Source organism: Eurosta solidaginis, chromosome 3 (genome assembly GCF_040869045.1).
Source record: "Eurosta solidaginis isolate ZX-2024a chromosome 3, ASM4086904v1, whole genome shotgun sequence".
Lineage (NCBI taxonomy): Eukaryota > Metazoa > Arthropoda > Insecta > Diptera > Tephritidae > Eurosta > Eurosta solidaginis.
In genome coordinates, this window is record NC_090321.1 from 16,736,816 (window position 1) to 16,756,273 (window position 19,458).

At 36.0% G+C, this 19,458-nt stretch overlaps 2 protein-coding genes across 3 annotated transcripts; both read right to left on the reverse strand.

Annotated features, from left to right (window-relative positions):
* Positions 1–6,031: 6,031 nt before the first annotated feature.
* On the reverse strand, positions 6,032–13,233 carry LOC137243381 (uncharacterized). 2 transcript variants are annotated; one of them, XM_067771126.1, is made up of 5 exons: positions 12,928–13,233; positions 10,782–11,103; positions 8,916–8,989; positions 6,463–6,856; positions 6,032–6,394 (listed from the first exon to the last, which is right to left on the reverse strand). In XM_067771126.1, exons 1-5 carry the CDS (start codon positions 13,134–13,136, stop codon positions 6,146–6,148), a joined length of 1,248 nt encoding a protein of 415 aa, XP_067627227.1. In that variant the 5' UTR covers positions 13,137–13,233; the 3' UTR covers positions 6,032–6,145. The 2 variants fall into 2 exon arrangements, with proteins under 2 accessions (XP_067627227.1, XP_067627226.1); XM_067771125.1 differs by having other exon boundaries at positions 6,463–6,880; positions 12,928–13,231.
* A 2,913-nt stretch (positions 13,234–16,146) lies between these two features.
* On the reverse strand, positions 16,147–19,247 carry LOC137243382 (uncharacterized). The gene is made up of 4 exons (XM_067771127.1): positions 17,941–19,247; positions 17,802–17,878; positions 17,296–17,707; positions 16,147–16,552 (listed from the first exon to the last, which is right to left on the reverse strand). Exons 1-4 carry the CDS (start codon positions 18,076–18,078, stop codon positions 16,349–16,351), a joined length of 831 nt encoding a protein of 276 aa, XP_067627228.1. The 5' UTR covers positions 18,079–19,247; the 3' UTR covers positions 16,147–16,348.
* Between the last annotated feature and the right edge of the window lie 211 nt (positions 19,248–19,458).

Below are 19,458 nucleotides of genomic sequence, written 5' to 3' on the forward strand. Positions count from 1 at the left end.
CAATTGGCGCCGGTTGGCAGAGCGAAGGAGCGACTGGCGCGCCTTGTTGGACGGCCATAACCGTTTAGACGGTTAAGCGCCAATTAAGTAAGTAAGTAAGCTTGTAAAAAACACTTAAGTACTTATATTCTGAAAAGAAGAAAAACCTTACAAAAATTCATTACAATCAAAAAAATGCTTCACAAAATATTGAATTAAGCAATAGATAAGTGGAAAAGCAAAATAAGTGCGCGCCCCCAAACAGCTACACGGAGTACCCAGCGTTCACGTATAACAAGTGCAAAGCAGTGTTCAATACTCAAACATACTTTCAACCGCACATACCAACACATATGATAATATTTGTATTAGGGTAATCTTCCATGGCAATGAAAGAAATGAATTTTGTAAATAGATATAATAAGCAAAAACTGAAAACTTCTTTTCACATATTAACGAAATTGCACTGCAGTCTCAGATTTGCATATGTGGCCATTCCCTAGTGACGGGTGAGATTTTTTGACTCCAATTTTACTCAAACTTTCTTAACTTCTCTTTAAATTTGAGTTATGGAAATTTTAAATTTTTCCCAAATTATTAAATTGAATTATGGAAGTTTGGCACTTGCAGGCAAATACTCATTTATTACTAATGAAATAAAAAATTTAGGTGTTTATTTTACACAAAACACTTCAATTTTCTAAGGTTGGCGGCAGCGTTCTCCACCTGCCACACCGAGGATCCTTGGTTTTATGCCTGGGCAATTAGGTAAATATTCCGAGTATTGCTGCCATGAAAAGCCTTGGAAATGCCGTTCGGAGTCCGCGTAAAACAATTTGTACAAAAAATCAAAATGGAACACGACGCAAATTTTAAGAGAAGCTCCACATAATTTTTATTCGGAGGTGTATCGCGCCGTTTTTTTATTGTTCTGAAGTGTAGAACTTTTCGAATAGTGACGGGTGGTACTACGAAATCAACCGCATATGTGAGTTTTTTTGATCTACAAAACTAAAAACTTCCACACTATTTGAAATGTAGTAAAAAAAATGTACATTATTTTCCGCGCAGTACATGAGCGAAACAAAAAAAATAGAAAACTCGAGAAGTCTGCATAATAACCTCGATTTTAATATTATTTTTTAGGATTTTAAAAGATTAATGAGCTTAACACCGGAAAATAATAATTTTTATTCAATTTATTATTTATTTTTCTTGTCTCACAAAGTGCATTGATTTTTTACGATTTTTTGCCGAAGGTTATTTTACATTTTCTTCCATACGAGGGGCGCTCAGTTTTATATAGAAAAAAATCTGAAAAACCGTTGGGAAAAAATTGTCAAAAATCACTAAAAATTCTGAGGGACATACAACGTTAGTAAACTAAAATTTATGCTATGAAATGGCATACTCAAGAAAATTCATAAAAATCTAAATTTAAAAAAATCTAAATTTCATGTAGATTTTACGAATTTTTCGAAAGCGTTTTTGTGATTGATTTGCAAAATCTTATTAAATTTTTTTCTTAAATTATGGAAAATAAAAAACAAAAGAATACAAAAAATCGAATGAAGGAAAATTTAAACATTTTGTTTAATAATAAATGTATATTGGAACGATTTTCCGTCATCCCTTGTCAAATTTGGTTTCGGGACAAACCGTTTTCGGAGTTGTCCACATTTGGTCGATATCTGGAAAACGCCTTCACATATACAACTACCACCACTCCCTTTTAAAACTCTCATTAATACCTTTAACTTGATACCCATTTCGTACAAACTCATTCTAGAGTCACCCCTGGTCCACCTTTATGGCGATATCTCGAAAAGGCGTCCGCCTATAGAACTAAGGCCCACTCCCTTTTAAAATACTCATTAACTCCTTTCGTTTGATACCCATATTGCACAAACGAATTCTAGAGTCACCCCTGCTCCACCTTTATGGCGATATCTCGAAACGGCGTCCATCTATGGAACTAAGGATTACTCCCTTTTAAAATACTCATTAACACCTTTCATTTGATACCCATATCGTATAAACTCATTCTAGAGTCACCCCTGGTCCACCTTTAAGGCGATATCTCGAAAAGGCGTCCGCCTATAGAACTAAGGCCCACTCCCTTTTAAAATATTCATTAACTCCTTTCGTTTGATACCCATATTGCACAAACGAATTCTAGAGTCACCCCTGCTCCACCTTTATGGCAATATCTCGAAACGGCGTCCACCTATGGAACTAAGGATTACTCCCTTTTAAAATACTCATTAACACCTTTCTTTTGATACCCATATTGTACAAACAAATTCGAGGGTCACCCCTGGTCCACCTTTATGGCGATATCTCGAAAATGCGACCACCTATTCAACAACCACCACTCCCTTTTAAAACCCTCATTAATACCTTTAATTTGATACCCATATCGTATAAACACATTCTAGAGTCACCCTGGTCCACCTTTATGGCGATATTTCGAAACGGCGTCCACCTATAGAACTAAGGCTCACTCCCTTTTAAAATACTCATTAACACCTTTCGTTTGATGCCCATATTGTACAAACAAATTCTAGGGCCACCCCTGGTCCACCTTTGTGGCGATATCTCGAAACGGCGTCCACCTATGGAACTAAGGATTACTCCCTTTTAAAATACTCATTAACACCTTTCTTTTGATACCCATATTGTACAAACGAATTCTAGGGTCACCCCTGGTCCACCTTTATGGCGATATCTCGAAACGGCGTCCACCTATGGAACTAAGGATTACTCCCTTTTAAAATACTCATTAACACCTATCTTTTGATACCCATATCGACAAACGCATTCTAGAGTCACCCCTGGTCCACCTTTATGGCTATATCCCTAAATGGCGTCCACCTATAGAACTATGGCCCACTCCCTCATAAAATACTCTTTAATGCCTTTGATTTGATACACATGTCATACAAACACATTCCAGGGTTTCCCTCGGTTCATTTTCGTACATGGTTATTTTCCCTTATGTTGTCACCATAGCTCTCAACTGAGTATGTAATGTTCGGTTACACCCGAACTTAACCTTCCTTACTTGTTTTGATTGGAACTTAATTATTTCATATCCAATTTATATATTTGTTTTGTCACAATTTTGGCCTTAAAAAGTTCTGTAATTGCCATACATGCCCCTTTGAGCTCTGAAGTCGTTTTAGTATAGTTTGAGCTATGAAAAAACAACTATTTGAATACAAAGACGAATTAATTTTAAAAATCGCATGCCAAATAACCAATGTACGATACAATAAATATAAATAAAATTTTCCGAGACTCTCTGAACGTAAGCTTCAAATTAAGAAGCGGACTTTTGCAATTTGTTTATTTTAGATGGGAACCAACCCAGTCTAATATACAACAACTGTATACAAAATCTTGAGTCTCTGCTTTCATAAATTGGTTCGTTTAGATGAATTCTCGTTGCGTCTACAATACATTGTTTCACACTTTGACCGAAATAAGCAAAACAAAAAGTGAGTCTAAGTTCGAGTGAAAGGAAGATTATATAATCAGCTGTGTGCGTCGTCTTTTTAATCAACATTTTTTTCTCAACTTGTCGTATAAACAAAAGCTTGAAAATGTACAACAACAAAGATTTACAATCAATGATTTGATTGCAATTAATAGTAAATTTACAATCATCTGCCCTTGATTTGATTGAAATCAATTCGGGGATATAGTCAAATCCTATGATTGCAATCATCGACAAGAAATCATTTGAAATTTGTGTAAGTTGCTTGATAAACTTATTCATAATTTTGCTACCCCATCGGTTACTTCGATGATTTTAATATGCAGCACTGACATTCACAGATAGACGAACGGATTTAGCTTAATCAAGTTCTTGTTTGATCCTAACCATTTCGATGTTTGGATGACGATTATATATTTTGTGTGCTATGCACAACTGAGTATAATATTAGTCGTATATGTATGCATGCATTGGGGAAAGATAAGGATTAAAGTGTTAAAGTTTCAATCATTTTTTCTTCTTTTTTTTTTAACCTAAAAATAACGCAAAATCAGCAAACTTTTTTTGTTTCACAAACAAAACTCTGATCTTGTTTCTCCTTGAAATACACGCGTGAACTAACTTTGCTGTTACAAAGATCGCATAAGAAGTTTGGGAACAATTTTCAAATACTGGCACATGCATTCTTGCTCTTGGTAAAGATGAAATCAAGTAAGTAGCCACGTGAGGTGTCCATAACATCCTCAAGGCATCTCAATGTCTCCCTTGGTTGGGCCTCCGGGGATGAAGGGAATGAATTTGTAGATGAGATGGCCCGGAAATGTTCCGAAATGTACATACACGAGGCGGATAGCTTCGTACGACTACCGCTGGATTATCTTCTGAATGAAATCGACAAATATAAGTTTAAGCAACGGACTTGCTGTGTACCAACCGCGCTGATTGCGAGGTAGCATAGTATTTATGGCCAAATTTGTATAGGAAAGAAACTAGCTTTCTTCCCAAGCTAAGCTAATTTACAGTGAGAATACTTACGAGTGTCATCACAGGTATTTGCGCTATTGCAGAAGCTTTCAGGATGAGGAGGGAGAGTAAACGGGTTCATCGCTTTCTCTGCCGATGTTCAATACTGCAAACAAGAGCACTCAGATTTATGGGTACAAGGTTTTTCGAAAGTCTAGCAGAGGTTGGGAAGGTAGATCTTTCACTCCTACTTTAGTTCTAGTTTGGATGAATGTGCCTCCACACGGAATTTTCTAAGGGCACACAATAGATAAATATGTCTCCGAGTAAAAGTGTGGATAATTCCCGCGCACACTCTGGGGGTCACCGTTGATAAAATACTCAATAATACATCCTACTTCTCAACAGCCAAAAAGGCATTTTCTACCCCTTTGATTTCGTGGGGAGTGCTTCCATGCAGTACTAGGTTCAATATAAACCAATTTACTTCGCTATGTTCTATAAGAATACTACAAAACCAAATCGTTCACGTTGTAATCGACGGCAGGCTTAGCATCAGTATCCTGGACGTACGCACTATACGAGGTAAAATAGAGACTCGGGCTATTACTTTGGGAGTCACGGAAGTGAAATATAATGTCGAAAAGCGGCTCATGAAACAAAGAACTGGTGGTTAGCTCACTCAGCACTCAAAATTGCTCTCACTCAAAATGTTCGATGTTATCACTCAATACATTCTACTACTTTGGAGATCATAGGTTTCCACCAAGCCCGCAAAAACAACTGCTTCGGTGAGGAATGTCGAGCAATGTTGGATTAAACGAAACTGCAAAAACGTGCGCCATTTGTGAGCGTTATGGTGGCTCGAAGGTGGTAGAGGGGCGCCTTCTTAGAAGAAGGAAACGCAAGGTCGGCTGGACTGTGTGAGTGCGGGGAGCTTCAGATGCTGTCCGATAGGAATATTGACGGAATATTTTGTTTGAAACAAACAACACCGCTGTTTGGAAAAAGAGGAGGGCGGGATCTCCATCCAGTTAAGCGTCAATTAATGAAGATGGTAGTATAAAAGCCGATCTGCTGTGAAAACTCATCGGTCTTGCAAATCCCGTTAGGAGTCTGCATAAAACATGTGAGATTTACACAAACTTTTAGAGAAGCTCGGCCTAATCACTTCGGAGGTATATTGCGCCTCATTAAGTAGAGCGCACGACTTTGATCCAGAGCACTTAGACTCGAAGTCTGGAGACGGCTTGCATAGTTTGTTTTTAATACAAGTGAATTATTAGCTAGTTTAAAACTTAAACCAAGTCATGTGTATGTACACAAACAAGTTTCAAATTTAGGCTCAAACTTTCAACCCAAACGTTAAACTTTCGCAATATTAAAATATAAAATATCGTTTAATTTTTCTAAATTTGAAAAATTGTATTTTATTTTTGGAATAGTAAGTAGAAAATTTTTCAGACAACCTGCCATAGCTGCGCAGATAGATCCATTTCGAAGGGTGCTAAGCCTTCATCATCAGTACGCTTTAGGCATGCTGCGCTAACCATTTAGCTATACAGCGGTGGTAAAAACAAAAACAATTAATATCGTTTAATAAAATTTTATTTTATCATTTTATTTATACACGTATATATGTATGTACGTGATTTTTTTATACATATAATTATGTTCATACAAAAAAAGTTTATGAAATTTTGATTAAACAGGGTTATCATCCTCAATATTCTTCGAGGTTTGAATATCTGTGGCTGCACCGGTTGTTGTCTCCATTTTTTCCTTCGCATAGGGGAAGTAGTTGATTACCTTAGCTACATCTTCTGCTCGACAACAGAAAGTGTAACCAAATGTAGGAATACGCCGAAGGTGACCAAATTGGCTCTCTTTCAACCATGCAATTTCATCACATATATCATTCGTACAAAATTCGCTATGATCTGGAGCTACCACCTATCAATAGAAACAAATTAATTCTAATTCTAATTAAATAATTTGTAAAATGCGCCTGTTCAACTTACGTAGGGTGAATTGTGTGCAATAACAACGAATTCCTCTTCGTTGTCAGTTGTGAGTGACTTCACATAAGACCAAATGTACGTTGGTGCGGTTACTACCAAATTAGACGAACGCACACTCAAATCAACTAACAAATCAGTAGCGCCTTTCCTTGCAGGCATAGTTGCGTTTCCATAACTACCAATGTATACCAAATATTTTTCCGATTTTGTGCGTTTCTTTAGCGCATCAAGAAAGAAACGCCAATTGTTTTGTCTTAATGTACGCCACCACATTATGTTGAAAATATAGGCGAAGTCACTTTTCTTTGTCTCATCAAGATCATCTTGCAGGATACTATCGAAATCGAATTGGAAATCCTTGAAAAATGTCTCATCCAAATTTTGCATTTGATCTCTTGAATTATTAAAAGAACTTTGACTGCAAAACATAAAAATATATGTATACAGATATATGTATATACATAAATAGTCCAAGAAAAAGTGACGAAAATATGAAAGAGTTTTTTAAAGGCTGCTATTTTCAGAATAGGTCGCTGTTAAGTCAAAATTTAATAAGCTCAGAACCTTCAGAGCTGGGAAAAATTTTACTAAAATTTAAAATTCGTGCACGATGGTCAGCTTATCACAAATATCAAGAACCTACAGGTCAAATATTAAGTCATATGACGTCAGCGACACTGTTCTGATATTAAACTGTACTGATGAAAAAGTTTATTTATGTCTATAGCTATTAATTGAAAATTGTATCCTTGTCTTCCAATTTCGCGTAGTAAATGCGGAAAACGCGCGCGCTGTTCCCAAAACAATCCAAGCACAATGTTGAGGGTTTAGTTACAGAATCCTTTTAGCTATTTATACCCCTCCAACACTTTCGCCATTACGTTTTTTTTTCCTTCTTCTGCCAACTTGATTTAAAGCTCTCGGTGTCTTTTTCGACTCCACCCGATCCTAGTATATTATGATTGTTTTCCTTGGAACTTGTCAGATTAATATAGCCTGTGCTGCAGCATACTTTCCCTAGCTCCGTGTGCAACATATCATCGGACTGCTTTCGTACTGACTCTCTTTCGTAAGTCGAGATAAAAAGAAGGTCGAAGTGACTTTCAGTCCTTAGTCATAATACCCGGATTGTGGCACCGCAGAAGGGTTAGCACATCCTTCAACTTAACCAAGCGTGGATTTTATAATAAACTTTAAGGTGGCGTGCAATAGTGTCAATGGAACTGGCGTCAATTGACATTGATACGCTTTTGAAGGAGAATTATTATAGGAGAATGGTTAAAGCAGCGGCGCCTAAACGTTGCCGATGAAGGAATTTAGCAGTTCCCGAAATGGATCTATAAAACGAGCTTTGGCAGTTGTCTAAATTTTTTCTTATTTTTGCAAAAGCGAATTAATGTTAAAACTTCTTATGGACACAACCACCAATCTTTAGAATAAAATATTTGTTGCCTATTACAATAAGATTAAAAATCGTACAATTTTTTATTCCAAATACTCATCAGCGGCCCTTGTCAGAAATTATGGAGATTAAAGCAAATAAAAAATTTAAACTGGGCCAGCTCAACGCCAAATTTGGACTAACAACCGCAACGCAAGTCATATTCTTATTACTCCCAGCTCCTTTTTGCGTGGGCGGCGTTATTGACATTAGTTCTCTTTCGGATTTGGAATTAGTGTCATTGGCACTAATCCTCTTTCAAAAGCGCATTAATGTCAATTGGCGTTAGTTTCATTGACAATATTGCACGTCACCAACTACAAGTATCATGCAGATCAAATTGCATACTCATATCGTTCTTTTTTGAATCGGGAACTACTCCCTCCAGCCATTTCAAGTGCTCCATCAAGTCAAACACAGCGAATTGAAGAAAGAAAGCGATTTGCTTGGGTTGACCCGCAACATGTGGATCATGAAACTAAAAAGGGTTCTTGTTACAGATCTCCACATTTCAATAGATATATATCGCAAGAGAACAGCCGGAGTTACAGCATTACGACCCTGTGTGCTGCACGAAAATCTCGGATTCTGGATGTTATCATTCGAATGTAAACTTTATTTAAGCATACGATCGCTAGCTTTTCATTCAGCCCAAATCCTCATCTTCCTCATACCGATTAGAGTAGCAATGGTTCCATGATGCAGAGATAGAGCCCAGTTAGTGAAGGAACCGCGGCCGCCGAACGCAGTACAATTTTTATGCCGCCCATAACAGAGTTCGTTTACTTTCCGCTCTACAAGACTTCTTCATCGCTTGTAGCGCTTTCATCTCTCTTGAATTCTGATAATATACTAGACTATATACGACACTAAAACTTGTTTAACAAATAAGCTGTTAAAGAAAACTATTTCCTCCAAAAATGTCTATTCACTTTTCGAAGGTCTTCTTTGAAACTTGTCGTACCACAAAAAAGTACGGATTGATTGAATTCAATATCTATAAATTACTTACCTCATAAAGTGAAAGTAGTTATCAAGATTGTCGACCTTTTGTCCAAAATCTGCTGAAAGCTCATTAGAATGGCCCTGTTGAAAATTTATAAAATTAGAGTGAGTACATACAGTTTAAGTTGAATTTTAGTAGCGAATGAATATCGCTGCTTTTGATATGGACGAATTTGGGTCTTATGCATAATAAAAAGACGATACAAATTTTTAAGTACTTCGCTTATATAAATGGACCAAAAGAATCGAAAAAATTTTTTTTTGAACAAAGACATATTCTTGTTGAACTTTGACCTTTACATTTTTGTTCCTCATAAAAATGTTTACAGTGGTTATTTGAATATCAAAGTTCAACAAGATATTCTCCTTTTGTTGCTTGTTATCTGACCTGAACTATGTGTAAGGTTTCATGTGTATAGCTCAATGAATAGTTACTTAAAAATCGATCGCAAGATTCCACAATTCTAAATCTAGAAAACTCTTTCATCCTACAATTTAAAAAATCCTAAATTTAGTTCAAAGTTTCAGGTCTCTGTGTTATCGGGAAGTTCCTTAAAATTCGAAAACAAAATTTCATAGTTCGGACGATCTCCGTTAAGTTACTCAAACATGAATTGCCAGATTCTCCAAATTTGTATGGAAATCGGCGGAAATCATCAACCGAAACTAATATAAAGGAGGTAAAAAGTGAGCATATGGTTAGACTTGATCTTCTGAGTAATAACTTGAGTGCCAGCAAGTTAATCGTTGTTTTTTTTTAGCACGAGGCCTTTTATTTTAAATATATAAAGACATGAATATATGAAGAATGTGCTATTTTGTGATAACAACACAGTTTGTTTGAAGTTCGACCATGCACTGGTTTATCGATATGATGGAAGCATATTTGACCACAACTGACCAATGGGTCAGTTTGAGATAGTTTTTCATGTCAGTAATTTAGAACTAATGAATACCAAGCATAAAGAAGTTATTCAGCTCATACAGTTATGTAAAAAAAGTGTATTCCTGTCACCAGTTAAAAAAATCCTGAAATCTAGCACGATAAACGGATCATGCCATGTTTCAATATTTATATGCCTGCTTTCCCTATGTTTAATTTGACCAGTAAGACCAATAAGGAAAACGGCAATTGTCCAACGGTATGGCATAAATAAACGAACATGAAATATGAGCTTGTATTTTGACCACACACTGTTTTATCGACTTCGAGTCAGTTATGTGATATGATGGATACATATTTGACCACAAATAACCAGTGGATCAGCTTGAGGTAGATCATGATATTAAACCTAAGGAAAACTAAGCATTAGTTCTTTATAAAATTCGTAAAAATCCGACTAATCAGTGATAAAAAACTGTTTTGTTTGGTATTATTTAATTTCATAAAATCTTAAAAACCGGTTAAAAAACTTACTACTTAGGTAATACATTTGAAGTTAACTGCTAACTTTACAAAGCCAAACTATTTATGTTTAGTTCACACTAAACGTAAACACTAAATAAACATTCAGTCTGTATGAAGTTCTTACTGGCCGGCCAGTTGAATCTAAGGAAGAGGTTGATGGCTGCGTGTGATTTGATACATCAAAATAATAGGGGTATTCTCTATGTCTAGAAATCATAGAAAGTTTTCTATTTTACGGTCAATACTTAGCATATACATTTTATATTTAACATTTAACGCCAAATTGCAGGATATTATCGAAAGGACAGTAAGTACTTGTGTTTCTGACTGTTATATTTTTGGCCTAGAAAACGTGGAGTATTTCCTATGCCTCTTAGATTGTGAGTATTGGCCTAATATTGTTCTTTCACTCATTGATTTATTCAATTATTTACATATATGTATGTATGTATGTATCTTAAGTACCTCGTGAGAAATCCACATATCATGTTTCTGATATGCTATATAATTAGCATATTTCAAAGTAAAACTCTCGATATCATAACATAACGCAAACTTAGTAGTTGTCCCCATAAATGGAGTTTTTTCACCGATGACGTAATTCATATATCCATCACAATTTGGTAATTTCTTTTGACTTTCGTATAGTTGTGGACCCGAAGTAGATTTGCAATAAGCAGTCAATGTTTCGCCATATATGTCAGGTAGCTTTTCTATACGATTATCTTTGTTACAGGTAATAAACGCTGTTTGTTGAACATTATAGCTTGAACTATAATAGGGTGCTCTGTATTTGATAGAGGAGGGCTACATTATTTCACAAACATATTTTTTATTGATTAATTTTATTTTTCTTCTTTTTTTTATAATTATATCAAATGAGACGATACATATCAAAAGTGCCTAAGCCCACAGATTTCATTTTTCAAATTCATTAAACCAAATCCATAGTTTAAAACTAAAAAAAATATACCTACAGTAGCTAACAGAAAAATTTCTCATTTGGAATTCTGTGATTTTTTTGGATAATGTCGTGCTTAGCCTGACAGTGAGCAAGTTCGGGTCTCTCAAAATTCGACTTGATATTTAACAAATTTTTTATCCGAAGTGGTTTCTGACTTTATTCCATAAAAAAAACCTGGTTTCACAATTGTATGAAGCCCTCCTCTCCTGTGGTTCTTGGTCGGGGCTGTTTATTGTTCTCTCGCAGCCAGCCTATCTAGAAATTGGAATTAAGTGTTGTTGTTATTGTAGCGAGAAGGACACTCCGCACAGCTTTTGGGGATTATTATTGATGATCCTTTGCCGGATATAGGTCCGGCACATTCCAATAAAAAACCTAATTAAGGCACTAGGCCGATCACATCGGGAACGATTTAATATGACCACATTGCACCTTTTAAGCCAACCTGCCCCATCCCTTAATTTCATGAGGAACTTGGAGACGCTAGAGCGCTTATCAACGCCTTGAATCTATTAACTATCTACCAGTAGTAGTCCTGTTGGCCTGAGCTCAACCGCATGTTTGATATGTATCGACTCAATATGTATGTTAGCACTATATGGGATAGATTGTTTTTTTCTCGGTAGAGAGTGAACCATAAACAAAAAAAAATGTATCTTAAAAAAATTAAAAATGTTATTTATTGAGTTTACTAATTGATTTGCTCTTAAAAATCTTAGCGATTTTGGGCGTTTCGTAACAAGTCATGCCAGCTATCATTGTTTCGCGACAACAGACGCCAATTGAGATCGCCAATGGAGGTCAAGTCTTTCTCCTCCTGCCACTGTCAGCTCAGTGGAAGTCTCCTCCTTTCTCTGCTTCCCAAATGCGGTGCCGATTGAAATATTTTCTTGCACTATCTTCATATCTGCGTAGAGTAAAATAAAAAACAAATACTTGGCGCGATTTACTTCCAAGGAGATTCAAGGCGAACTTTTCTTCTAATTTGTATGGTGCTTCTTTTCAATTTCCTGCAAATTGGCGGGATGAGACCTACATGTTTTATGCCGATTCTGAAAGGCAGCTGCAAAGCAAATGAATTTTAACTGAGTGACCTTGTTTGGAAACACTTTTTTTCTAATTAAACAAACAAATTAAAACTGTTGCTTTGCCCACGACTTGAACCCAGGACCTTTGGTGTGAATAGCAAGGCACGCTACTATCACACCACGGCGGCCACCAAAAGCTCATAGAGCACACCATTATATCTTCTGCGATACTCTTCCTTGACAGCACGGACAGGATCTTAATGTCTTAGTTAAAACAAAAACAAAAAAACACGAAAGGTTCCATTTCAAACTTCGAAAACGCATTCTTATATTTTGTAGCTTAACTGCAAAAACAAAAAAAAAACACTTTTTTGCTTTAAGCTCGATCTCTTTCAATGCCTAGCCAGGTACTATACAGAGTAATAGATTTTAAACAGTAATAGATTTATCATACAAACTAAGAAATGTTTTATCCTTTTGTATAGCCAAGCTCTCTCAAAACTACACATCCATGCATAAAACATGGAAAATCCCAAAGTGCGACATAACGGATTCATTGATATATCTATTTTATTAATATTTTTATTTATAAATTTTTTTTTGAAACTAGTCATCTTACTCTAAATTTAATCCGCTGCCACAATAAATCTTAATACTTTCTCCAATACTCAGACGTATTCCACTTTTTTTTGCTCGAAACGTAATATTTTTTGAACCGAATTGTTTTGAAAAGAGAGGATATGGATATCGAACATCAACTTCGCATGATTGGCTAAATCCACATCCTAAAGCAATCAACACTAGAATACCGAAATTATCTTTAAACATTTTTTTTCTGTAGTCAGCACACCGCTTGAACTGAATAGAAGCTGAAACTCATTTGACTAAAACTGAAGACTTTGTAATAAAATAATAAAGTTTACTTATATAAATATTATAAACTTTGTGCTTATGTATCTATATGAAATCGGAATCGATTGTGTACAATGCTACATATGTGCGGATTGGTTTTGATTACTGATTTAAAACGAAGTACACTGAAAGAAAAATACTGGTAAAATCAACCAAAATACGGGTCAACTGAACCGAAATTTCTGTCAATTTTTATCCATCGCAACAAGATGTTGAATCAACTGCGCACAAATCGTTGATTCGTAATTGACCGTTTTAGTAGTCAAATGAACAAGAAAAAGTTGTTGCGACAGCTTTGTACGAAAGTACCTACATATGTTGCGGCATTTGCAAGGCAGATGAGTTTTCACTGAGATCTTTTCATGGCAGAAATACACTCAGAGTGCTTGCCGAACAATGCCGAGGAGCGACCCCGCTTAGGAAAATTTTCTTCTAATTGAAAAACCTTATTTCTAAAATTTTTATGTTGCTTTGCCCGGGATGTGAACCCAGAGTCTTCGGTGTGGTAGGCGGAGCACGCTACCATCACAACACGGCTGCCGCTATATACATATATAAATATGTGCATACATATAGTGCATAGCATACATAAGTACAAAGTAGAGATCACAGTGAGCGTAAAATTATTTTTGAAATTCGCTCATGTATTGACTGTTGATCGCTGTTGAAATGACCAGTTAGATTGATTGGGAATCTGTCAATTTTACAGAATTTTGTTAACTTAAGAGCGACAATTTCTCTTCTGTTGAAATGACTAAACTAATTTGTTCGCTTGACAAAGAACTCGGTCGAATTAACCATAATTTGATCAATTTCACCGAATCTCCGTTAAGTCAAGTAAAACAGAACCGATTTGTTGATTTTACTAGCACCATTTCTTTCAGCGCAGTCCTGTCTCATGCTGTAAAAGTCAATTATCGTACCAGATGGAGCGGTTCTGGGAGTGTTCGAGAGGAAACCTTTTCTAAAGATTTACACAGCGGATACGCTGGCCAGATGATGTTCCGGCCAAGAAAGAATTTTCAGCGAAACCCGCGTATGGAAGCAAAGGAAGAGAGCGGCACCAATGCCGCTGTAAGGACTAGGTGGAAAACGTTTTAAATTCTCTTGGTGTGGTTCAATTGGCGCCAGCTAAATACTGCTTAATTGACTCATCCCATATAATGAGAACTAGTGCAAGCACTAAAAGAAATAGTTATTCCAAGCATGAACTTGTACGACTTTCTGCCTTAAAATTAATCGATAAAAAACACGGTGAGTATGCTGTTCTCGCAATTGTTGCAATATCAACAAAGGGCACTGCCATTGATTATTTATTAATTCTATCGTTTTCATTATTTACTAGATGGATATGCGAGGCTTAGGCACGTTTTGACATTAACAGCTATACATTTTTAGTTACATATATCACTAGCAATAATAGAAATTGAAACTTTATTCAATTACTTTTAAACATGCTAAAAGGTAAACCGACAGTCGCCGCCAACACGTTCAGGTCCGTAAATTTTTCGAAGAACTTTTCTCTCGAACACTCCCAGAGCCGCCTCATCTGATGTTGTTATGGTCCATGCGTTTGCATCATATAGCAGGACTGGTACGATAAGTAACTTGTAAGGCATGTACTTACAGCGCAGTTGTCCTGGCCAATGAGATCAATGTCGTCAGCATGCGGCAGTAATTTTACGCTTTTTAAAATATTTTTTTAAATTGGTTAAGTTCTGCAGCTAGTTTAGTTTCGAACGGCTCGGAGAGGTCTTTCCCAATTCTGACTGAGCTGATGGTATTGCTCAACGTTCTTGTTGTTGTAGAGATAAGGAAACTCCCCGAAGGCCTTGGGTAGTGTTATCGATGTTGATGGTCCTTTGCCGGATGCAGATCCGATACGTTCCGGTACCAAGCTCGACCAGCTCGGGAACGATTTATTATGACCACCTGCGACCTTCTAGGCAATCCTGCCCTCCCACTCCCTACATACATAAGGAGGTCGGGGTCGCCAGAGCCTCGGCTGTTAATGAAACAGGATTCGCTACGGATAGGTGAGGTTGACAATTGGGTTGGAGAAGATATATATTGCGCTGGCAGCCCCTTGAATACGTCATTTTGCACAGCCGTATAAGTTTTGCGGGAAAACAAAATTTAGACATAGCGGCATATAGGCAGCTCATTTACGTGCTGTGGCAGGCGGCTTTAAAATCGACGAAGAGGTGGTCGCGGGGTTTTTGCAAGATTTGACGCATAATGAATATCTGGTCGATAATAGGTTTGTCATGTTTGAAGTCGCACTGATAAGGTTCAATCAGCCGATTTATGGCTGGCTTCAATCTTACGCACAATACGCTTGACTGGACCATATACGTGATACTAAGAGGGCTGATTTGGCAATAGTTGGCGCAGTTTGCAGGATCCTTCTTCTTAGGGGTATTAATAAAAATTGCACACTATCGTCTCTTCTTCTTGTAGCGATAAGGCTTCCCGAAAGTATTATATTTTATTTTTCGTGAAATACCACCATTAGATTCTAGAATGAGCATTGCGGGAACGATTTTATATGACCATTTTAAACCTTCTAGCTCATCCGACGAACTCCCTTCGCGAGGAAACTGGTGTTATGTACAAAATGGTCACCTTGGTAAAACTTAACATTGAAGAAATTGTGATAATTTAAGGAAATATAACGAGTCATAAAGTCAATAATATGCAGTCTACAGCTTTTAACCTTAAAAAAAAAAATTCCACATGTATAACTGAGATTGGAGACCTGATGCATTTACAAAATTAACGACTAAGCCTTTATTAAATATCGAAACAAAAACATTATTGACCGTAATTTAAATCTAAATAAAATTATTTTAAATTTGCGCCTGCGGATTATTCAGACAGTGTGGTGAGACGTAGAAACCATATCTCATTAATATGCAAAAAGAAATTTCATATATCATTTAATTTTTTTCTTTTTGTCAAAATTTGTTTATTAATTAGCCAAGGCGAATTTAGTATAGATTCGCCTTGTTATTAGCTATAAGGAACTTTAATCAATTATACTTTTTTACTCGCTTTATACATACATTATACATATATACATTACTTATTGCTGTACACATGCCGTCTTCATTACGTCATTCCGATATTCAAGCTTGCGGTGTTGAGGCAACATTTTCAATTGCTTTAAAAGGAAAATAACCAATTTTATTGGCTACATCCTCAGGTCGGCAGCAAAAAGTGTAACCGAGCGATGGCAGATGCCTCAAGCTACCGAATTGACTATTTTTTAGCCATTTGATTTCATCGCATATGTCAACTTCACAAAACTCGCTGCGATCTGGATTCTTCTTCTGAAAAAAATGTATATATATATATATATATATATATAAATATATATATGTATATTAGGGCGGGTCGATTTAAAAATCGCTCAATGCTCTGTGAAAATCGTATTCTGAGGATCAAAATAAGAAACTTTGCCGAAGGAACCATACCTCCAAAACGAATTCTGATGCCCCCCCCCCCCCCCCTTGGGCCGAACTTTTGGGTAGGGGCAATTTCAATTCTACCTGCTGTGTCTTGTGGTGGCTTAAAAAAAGAACACAAGCAATTTTACGATCTGCAATTGTGTCACAGTGATACCTTCATTTTTTAAAACGGTTGAATAAAAAACCCACACAACTATGTTTACGACATGCAAATGCATCACAGTGATGCCTTGGTTTTAAAAGGGGGTTGTAAAAACGCTAATTTCTAATAATTTTTTTTAATTTCTTTTCTATTACTAAGTTAAATTCATTTTTTCATTCATAAATAAATTTCTAAAGAGAAAAATAAACTCCAAAAAGAAAAAACATAGGCATTTCAAAGTGGGATTTTTCAAAATTTGCCCTTGCGACCCAAAGGGGGGGGACATCAGAATTCGTTTTAGACGTATGGTTCCTTCGGCAAAGTTTCTTATTTTGATCCTCAGAATATGATTTTCACAGAGCAATGGGCGATTTTTTTTGCCTCCCCACAAATCGACCCGGTCTAATGTATATAGGTAAAGATTAGGTAAAAAAGATGCTAGCGATATATCTTGATATCTTACATAAAGCGAATTATGGCCTATCACAACGAATTCCTCATCCACACCGGTTGTAATTGATTTCAAATAAGCCCATATATATCCTGGTGCCTTGATTATCATATCCTCATTACTGATGTATACAATTTTGTTTTTAGGTGAAGTGCAGTTTTCCTTTATATCTGGTATGGTAACATTTCCAAAAGTACCTACATGAACCACATATTTAGCAGTCTGGGAGCGCTCACTTATAGCGTCGACGAAGAAACGCCAATTTTCTTGACGTAATTGACGCCACCACATTATATTTAAAATATATTTGAAATCATAAAGCTCTAATTGCAGTGATTTGTCTTGTATTAAACTATCGAATTGAAACTCTTTAATATTGAAAGGATATTTCAAGAAAATGTTGTCTACAATCTCTGAATTCGAACTATAAGAGTGTAAACAAAAATATTCTTTTAATGACATTTGAACCATACACGCAAGGAAAATAAGCTTAATCTATAATATTTAAGTTTACTTACTTTAGAAAATTGAAATATTTATTAAAGCCATTGAGATTTTGTTTGAGATTAAGATATAACACATTACCAACATGAAGCTGTGATATATATATATATATTTACATGTGTATATAGGTATGTGAGGTTATTCAATGCTTACCTTATGAGAAACCAATAGTTTATTTTGATCAGTTATATAAGAGGCGTATTTCAGTTCAAATTTGTCTAGGTCGTAACAGACGCCTGCCTTTATGATATCGCCTCCTTCTTGCAGTTTAATACCAAATGCGTAATTCATAAAATCTTTGCATTTTGGAAGCCTCTTGCTGCTTTCATACAGGCTAACATAAGGAGAGGAAGGGGGCAATAAATTCGTACATGTTCATAAGTATTGCTTAAAATCTCGATTGAATTTAATTTACAACTGAAAACTGCGCTGCCTTTTATAACAGCATTAAGAATAGGCTCATTGAATGCGTAATAGCGACTGAAATTTGAAAAAAAAAAAAAAATTTTTAAAAATGGACTTGATATTGAATAAACAATCTTACCTGCTTCCGAAAATCGTAAATAATACCATTTCATTACAGTATGCTTTTATAGTTTCACCTTCTTCTAAAGTGAAATTCTCTTCATGTGCTTTAAAAACTATAGTTCTTGATCCAAAACTTTTTGTAAAAATTGGTGATTCATTATTGATGTTAATATTACAGGATAACACATAGCAACATCCCAAAAGCAATGTCACAATAAATATTGAGCTAGACGTAGTCGTGACCATTTTCACTGCATTAATAAACATTTATACTAAAGCCTGAATCAAGCTGTGAAGCCTTTTATACGAAGAAGTAATATTAAAATTATATGTACCCTTCAGGGAAGTCAGTAACTAGTGATAAATATTGCTGGTTCAGAACTAGACCTTAAGTACCAATTTAGTTCTAGTTGGATAGTTTATAGATTTTCTCTAGTTCGAAAATCGAAAGCGTGCGTTTTTTTTAAACGAGTTTTATTTAGCTTGACTCTGTGTAGTGTTGTTTACGAATTTTGTAATTGAAATTCAAGTAATAGAGCAAGAGCCCGCGAAGCAGAATCAGTATAAAATTGCTTCGATGTTCTTTGAAGTTTAGAAGGATTAAACGTGTCTGGCTAATCAAACCACTATGGAAAGTGTCTGGCAATGAGGCAAGTGGCTTCTTATATCGTGACGAAGACCATATATGAAAATCAGTTTTTAAAAATGACGAAAGAAAGGTCTATTTTTCTGCAAAATTTTTGCACGATATCTCTTAAAGCCACTATGACTCAAGTTTTATAATAGACCAACGATTCTGCTTCACGGGCTCTTGCTCTATTACTTAAATTTCAATTACAAAATTCGTAAACAACGCAACACAGAGTCAAGCTAAATAAAAACCGTTTAAAAAAACTCACGCTTTCGATTTTCGAAATAGAGGAAATCTATAAACTATCGAACTAGAACTTAATTGGTATTTAAGGTCTAGTTCCGAACCAGCAATATTTATCACTAGTTACTGACTTCCCTGAAGGGTACATACAATTTTAATATGACGGCGGCCACCGTGGTGTGATGGTAGCGTGCTCCGCCTACCACATCGTATGCCCACCCGGGCAAAGCAACATCAAAATTTTAGAAATAAGGTTTTTCAATTAGAAG

What these genes read in the sequence shown, in the direction of transcription:
- LOC137243381 (XM_067771125.1), bottom strand. Translation starts at nt 13,136, where the DNA reads ATGTTTAAAGATAATTTCGGTATTCTAGTGTTGATTGCTTTAGGATGT. An exon ending in AACTACTTTCACTTTATGAG is followed by an intron (nt 6,881 to 8,915) that starts GTAAGTAATTTA and finishes TATGTTTTGCAG; the next exon opens with TCAAAGTTCTTTTAATAATT. An exon ending in TTGCACACAATTCACCCTAC is followed by an intron (nt 6,395 to 6,462) that starts GTAAGTTGAACA and finishes TTCTATTGATAG; the next exon opens with GTGGTAGCTCCAGATCATAG.
- LOC137243382 (XM_067771127.1), bottom strand. Translation starts at nt 18,078, where the DNA reads ATGAATTACGCATTTGGTATTAAACTGCAAGAAGGAGGCGATATCATA. An exon ending in AACTATTGGTTTCTCATAAG is followed by an intron (nt 17,879 to 17,940) that starts GTAAGCATTGAA and finishes TATATATCACAG; the next exon opens with CTTCATGTTGGTAATGTGTT. An exon ending in TAGGCCATAATTCGCTTTAT is followed by an intron (nt 16,553 to 17,295) that starts GTAAGATATCAA and finishes CATTTTTTTCAG; the next exon opens with AAGAAGAATCCAGATCGCAG.